At 35.9% G+C, this 7,500-nt stretch overlaps 1 protein-coding gene across 1 annotated transcript in view; it reads right to left on the bottom strand.

The window, feature by feature from the left end:
- The window catches only part of LOC113821875 (glutamate receptor ionotropic, kainate 2-like), a gene marked incomplete in the record, with an annotated part of 27,896 nt that overhangs the window by 11,597 nt on the left and 8,799 nt on the right, over positions 1–7,500 (bottom strand). The window contains 2 exon segments of the mRNA XM_070120747.1: positions 40–144; positions 2,002–2,154. Of these exon segments, the coding sequence (XP_069976848.1) occupies positions 40–144; positions 2,002–2,154 (258 nt within the window).

The following is a 7,500-nucleotide window of genomic DNA, read 5'->3' as shown; positions in this document are numbered from 1 at the left end:
TCAAAAATTGCACTTAAACCACCGAGCACAGTCACTTGCCTTGGTGAGATTTTGCATGCCTAATTCCACGATATCAAGGGCAAAATCGGTGCGAAATCCAAGGGCGTCGAATTTTATGAAGCCTGTGAGTCCAGTGAAGTAAACCTGTGTGGAGAAGAAAGAATTAGTAAAGGGCAAATCGTGATAAAGATAGATAAAAGAGATAGAGATAATGGGAAAGAGAGATAGAGATAGAGATAATGGGAAAGAGATAGAGAGAGATAATGGGAAAGAGAGATAGAGATAGAGATAATGGGAAAGGGAGATAGAGATAGAGATAATGGGAAAGAGAGATAGAGATAGAGATAATGGGAAAGAGAGATACAGATAGAGATAATGGGAAAGAGAGATAGAGATAGAGATAATGGGAAAGAGAGATAGAGATAGAGATAATGGGAAAGAGAGATAGATAATGGGGAAGAGATTTAGAGATAGTGATGAGAAAATAGATATAGAGATAATAAGGGAGAGAGATAGAAATAGTGATGAGAGATAGATATAAAGATAATGGGAAAGATACATAGAGATAGAGGGAGGGCGAGGGAGAAGGAGGGAAAGAGGAAGGGAATGCAGGAGGGAGAGAGTAAGGAGGAAGAGACGGAGAGAGACGGAGAGAGACGGAGAGAGACGGAGAGAGAGGGAGAGAGGGGGAGAGAGAGGGAGAGAGAGAGAGAGAGAGAGAGAGAGAGAGAGAGAGAGAGAGAGAGAGAGAGAGAGAGAGAGAGAGAGAGAGAGAGAGAGAGAGAGAGAGAGAGAGAGAGGAAATAAGAATAAACTAAGTAAAAAAAAACATTTGTTGTGAATAAAGCAGTTTACAATGATTATAACTGCAACAAAATAATAAATTCAAGCAATAAAAAAAACAGTCACATATTTTTTATTCTAACAAGATAACAGCAAAGTCTGATAGTAATACATCAACCAATAATTACAATTGCAATAACTGAATATAACAACCCAAAAATCTACAAACATAATACCCAAAACGTATAGACTAAAAATATACATGTAAATGAGATAAATAAGAATATACAAATAATTATGACTCAAACGAGATACGAAATCTAAAACCTTATAACAATCTTAAATACATTAAACTAATAACACAATCCAAAAGCCTAAAGTCTCTGTCTAATTATTGTGATTATAAAATAGCAACAAGAAATTGAACAACCGAAATCTACTAGCAATACTAGAGGCAACAAAACAACAACTGAATCCACAAAAAGTTCCAGTAATTATAATTATAGCAAGACGATGTCAATCTACTAGCTAAAAAAGAAAAACAAAAACGAGAAGTATAATTATAATTAGACAAAATCTTACTAAAATCTGATTATAATAATTGCAGAACAATAACAACTCCCAAAAAATTATATGCTAATGATTATAATTGCAACCATCTACCAGATAAATATCTAATAGCAATTATACTTGCAAGACACACACACACACATACAAGAAAATAAAAACGAAGCTAAAATGCTAACAAACAAAAAAGTGCTACCAATTTTCATCCTCTTACTAACGCCATAACAGAACCTAACCTAGAAATAAAAAAAAAAATCATGACAACACCACAACAGAATCTAACTACCAAAAATCAACACAGACAAAAAAATAACAGCACAACAGAACCTAACACTCAAAAATCAACCTAGGAATAAAAAAACTCACCGTAACAACACCACAGCAAAATCTAATACCCGAAAATCAACCCAGAAAAAATAAAAATAAAATGAACATAACCACAGCAGAATATAACACCCGAAAATCAACCCAGAAAAAAATGAATAATATTAACAACACAGCAGAACCTAACACCCGAAAAGCAACCCAGAAATAGCAATGATAAAAATAAATAAAATTAACAACACCACAGCAGAATCTAACACACGAAAACAAGACTCCAAAACACCAGTCCCCCTCAACCAATGGACGCCGATCCAAGAAGCCACGTACCATTTTCATGTAATTGATGAGCGAATTGCCGTGGATCCAGGCCTCTTCTCCCTCGCAAATAAGCGGAGCCACTTGCACGAACGTCGAATTATCCAGAGCTTGAAGGGCTTGGACGAATAATCTCACAGCGTCGTAGATAAGGGCCGTTTCCGTCTGCCGTGAGAAGGGAAGGAGGGAAGGTTGACGCGGAGTCCAGTGTGATGAAAAGGTCGTGGTGGATATTCACAAACCAAAAGTAAGTCATAATCGAAAAAAGTGATTCCTATAAGGTCTAGATATTTTTTTTTCTCTGTTCGAAAATGAAATTAGAACATCTCTGTGATTTACTTTTGGATCTTAGAGAAATTTTCGAAAAAGTGTATGTGTGTGTGTGTGTGTGTGTGTGTGTGTGTGTGTGTGTGTGTGTGTGTGTGTGTGTGTGTGTGTGTGTGTGTGTGTGTGTGTGTGTGTGTATCCTTGGATATGCGATTATACACAATGCATATATGAATAATTATGAATATATAAAAATCCTCTTTTCTCTCATTCACATTAAGACAGTTTAAAGATACAACCAAGTGAATGAGAGGAAGATGAGAGACGAGAAAATTCTAGAAATACCAAAGACAATCACCAAAAGAAAACGCAATAAAAAGAATACAAGACACAAAGAAATAAAATCTAACACTAAAACACAAAATTCATAGATTATTTTAGATGTCTCATAGGCCTCCCTATAACGACTCAACAGGGGCGGGAACCATTGGCGATATGCAAATGAGGCGCGAGGTAATTGGGTTCATCTGAGAATAATGGATGTATCTTCCTGAAAGCTTCTGTTAGCGCGAATCACGTTCCCTCGTCGACGCGAATCGGTGTTAAATCGCCAAATAGATGGATGTAGATTAGGATAGTTTCTCTCTCTCACTTAACGCTCTCTCGTTCTCCCATTTTCTTTTTCTCTGTGGCTCTCCGTTTCTCGTTTTCTTTTCCTGTTTCTCGCTTTCCTGCACTTTCGTTTACTGTAATTCGCTCTCTTCTTCGCTTTTCTCTCATTTTATTACTTCATTCGCTTTTTTTCTCTCATTTTATCACTTCATTCGTTTTTTTCTTTCTTTTTCAAACATGTTATCACTCCATTCGCTTTCTCTCGCTAAAAGGCAGCCCCGAGATAGCGATGTTCTGTAAACAAACAGGCAATCACAGACGTACACGTTCACATATTCTGTGAACATCCAAACGGAACCACACACACACAAACACACACACATAATAACCTATATTCACAAAGAATTAAACCTCCAATTGATATATATATATATATATATATATATATATATATATATATATATATACACATATATACATATATATATATATATATATATATATATATATATATATATATATATATATATTGTGTGTGTGTTTATTTTTTTTATTATTTCCTGATTGATTTTCGGGTGTTAGATTCTGTTGTGGTGCTGTTGTAAGAGGATAATAATTGTTTGTTTGTTTTCATTTTAACTTCGTTTTTATTTTCTTGTGTGTGTTTTTCTTATTTATTATTATCTTTAAATATTTGTGTAAGATGAGTGTGTGTGTGTGTGTGTGTGTGTGTGTGTGTGTGTGTGTGTGTGTGTGTGTGTGTGTGTGTGTGTGTGTGTGTGTGTGTGTGTGTGTATTCGAAGCAGAAATATCTGGAGTTATTAAAGAAAGAAAGAAAGAAAGAAATCTGGAAGTAATTCAAGTTTCCATGAAGTGTTCTCCACGTCTTCTGCGACAAAAGCGCCTTTGAAGGTCAGTAGGAAAGAAGGCTGATTTCTTTTGATTATTATCAGTGTTATTGATATGGCGATGATAATGATAATGATAGTAATAATGATATTGACAGCGACAACAGCAATAATGATAATGATAATGATAAAAGTAGTAATGATCATATCAATAATAATGATAGTAATCACAAGAATGATAATAATAATGATGATAATGACAATGATGGTAATAATGCTGATAGTAACAATGATAATGGTAATGATAATGATAATAATGACGATGATGTGAAAATACTGATAACAGTAATAATAAAAATTCATGATAACAGTTATGATACTAATGATAATGATTATGATAGTAATGGTAATAATAATGATAACTACGATGATAACGATAATCATGATAATAATGGTAATAATAATGATAACCATGATGATAACAATAATCATGATAATAATGGTAATAATAATGATAACCATGATGATAACAATAATCATGATTAAATTTAATAATACTAGTAATGATAACCATGATGATAACAATAATCATGATAACGGTAATAATCATGTTAACTATGATGATAACAAGAACAAGACCAATGCAAACACTAATGATAATATAAAACCTTTCGCATAAAATTAAAAAATCTTAGCAACCCCGCGACCGTTCCTCCGGCGTCGGCCACACGTCTTCGGCCAAGCAACTCTCCTTTACACCGACTATTTCCATTACTGTTTCCCTTTCATTTCTTTTCTTTCTCTCAGACAAGCCCTCCAGGCCTCCTCTCTCTCTCCTCATCTGCCTTGAAAGGGAATGAAGAAATGAGGATGCTTTTTATATATATATTTTTTTGTGTATTTTGTATTTACGATGAGAGTCTAACGCCAAGGGAGACAATGGCTGCTCCGACGAGGCTGCGAGGAAATATTTTTTCCTTCTGTCACGTGGACACAAAGGACTCGTTATTCTGGATGCGGCGAAGATGACCTACCTTAGCTTACTTAAAAAAAAGAAGATTTTTCCTTTTTTAATACTTCTCTCCTTCCTCCTTCTCCCTCCCTCTTTCGCCCCCCCCCCGCTTCTCCTCTCCCGCTTTGTTCAATTTAATCATATATTTTTTTTCTTTTGTTTCTGTTTTCTTTCTGTCCCCCCCCCTCCTCCTTCTCTCTTCCCCCCTCCCTCTTTGTTCAATATCCTTTTCATTTTCCTTTCTCCTATTTCTCAATCTTCTTCCTTACCCCCCCCCCCCCCCCCTCCATCTTCAGCCTCGAGTCATGTCAGGCCACCATCCCCCCCTCCCCCCCCCCCTACCACCCTTCACCCTTTTTTCCAGCATCCTTTTCGTATTGTCTCCGTGTGCCCTCTAGCACATCCCCCCTCCCCCCTTACGTATGCTCAACCTCGCAGGCACGAGATATGCTTGCAGCGCCATTGAAGAGAAGGTGGCATTGTTGTTGTAGGTAATGTAGCATTCTTATTCTTACTGGTGATGGGAATAATTATATTTTTTATCGTTGTTATCATATTTATTTATCTTCATTATTGTTATTATGATCATTTCATTATCATTGTCATTATCGTTATTATTAATCATCAGTGTCACCATTATTATTACTTCTATTAATATTGTTATAATTTCACAATAATAATAATGGTAATACTAATCTTAATCATTATCATTATCATTATTTTAATATTCATTATTTTATGATAATGATAATAATTGTTTTATCATTATTATCATTATTAATCTTATTATCATCATTATCACCAGCATCATGATCAGTACTGCTATTATCATCAGTAACAGAATCGTCATTAGCACCATTGTTTGCATTATCATTATTATTTCTGTTATTGTTATCATCATTGCCAGTACTATTATTGTCATTGTTGTTATCACTGCTATTATTGTTGTTATCGTCATGTTATTGTTATTGCTATCATTATCAATATACTTTTTGTTTTTTATTGTTAATACTGTTATCATTATAATTACTACTACTATCACTAGCGCTCTTCATACTATCATCATCATTAGAATTTGTATTATCATTTGTAGAATTTGTAGAATTTATATAATAGTATCATGAAAGCAAAAATACCATTATCATCATCATTTTCATAATCTATAATAGCTTCATACAATTATATACTTATTATCATTATCCTTATAAAGCCATCCCCCCCCTCCTCTTCATTTCAAAGACGGTTCTGTAATCAAAGAATTGCTTGAGGTTATTTGGGAAACGTTTCTGATCATCATCAACGTTCCTCGATGACTCGGCAAAATATTTTTTCTTAGATATGCTGGCACAAATGTTCTAGAATATCTGGTTTCATGTACAAAGGGATTAGACTTAGCAGTATCCGTAAGTCCATGCAAATATTGATGCTATACATCTATATGTTTCTGTGTGTGTGTGTGTTTGTTTGTGTGTGTGTGTGTGTTTGTGTGTGTGTGTGAGTGTGTGTGTGTGTTTGTGTGTGTGTTTGCGTGTGTGCATGTGTGTGTGTGTTTGTGTGTATGTGTGTGTGTGCGTGTGCGTGCGTGTGTGTATTTGTATAGGTATATATGTATAAAGAGAGAAAGACAGAGAGCTAGATACCCCTTAGTATAAATACATGACTGGGCGTACAATCCGATTCTTTGTTTGTCAGGCAAGTTATTTCAAGTCGCGTTGTGTTTGCACTGAGGATACGAATTTCGGCTGAGAGGTCACCACAACCCTTGCAACAACAGGGGATTACTCACTGTCTTTTTTTATTAAGGATTTATTAAGGGATTAACCGGCATCTACTCTGGACCGACAGATCGACTGAAACCTTCCGTCGCTTCAGAACCCCGCTTGAAATCTCCGTGAACTCAAGACTTCACAGAACCGAGTCCTGTTTACTTCCTGAACTCGCCCCTTATTGACCGATCGTCATTGGTCTTCGGAGGCATTCATCTACTCGCCCTCGGAGTATTAGGCGCAGGTGTTTGCTTCCGTTTCGTGGCATTGTCAAATATTGCCTTGCGTGTGTTTGTGTTTGCCCGGTGCATGGAACTAAGGCAGGGCATAGCTGCAACTCACCCCACGCAGATTGATATGTATTTGAGCTTTGGAATGTGTATCTGTCTGTTCTTTTATTCTATGCCTATCTACTCAGAAGAAGTGTAAAAAATAACTAAGAGCATATATATATATATATATATATATATATATATATATATATATATATATATATATATATGTACACACACACACACACACACACACACACACACACACACACACACACACACACACACACACACACACACACACACACACACACACATATATATATATATATATATGTATGTATGTATGTGTATATATGTATGTATGATTATATAAGTATATACATGTATATATATGTATCGTTTCATGTATAAAATCGTCAGTGCATTCAACACTTTACGATATACAATAACCAAACTCTAAAAACCTCATCCAAATTGCATAGTTCACACACGCAATAAACCAAATTAAACAAAAGCGTTTATTTACGTCCTACTCCACATGAAAAAACCCTCCCCCAACCCCTCAGATCTCCAACCGAACGAGCCTCGACACCCACAGAAAAAGAACCGAAATCCGCACCACACAGTCGTCGACGCCATGAATATCGAGGGAAGCGACACGACCCCGCAGGCACGCGGAAGGAGACGGTCGGTGTCGAGCGAGTGTCGAACGCTGTGACATATCGCGCTTC

This window comes from Penaeus vannamei, chromosome 1 (genome assembly GCF_042767895.1).
Source record: "Penaeus vannamei isolate JL-2024 chromosome 1, ASM4276789v1, whole genome shotgun sequence".
Taxonomy (NCBI): Eukaryota; Metazoa; Arthropoda; class Malacostraca; order Decapoda; family Penaeidae; genus Penaeus; species Penaeus vannamei.
This window is presented reverse-complemented; position numbering and strand designations above follow the sequence as displayed.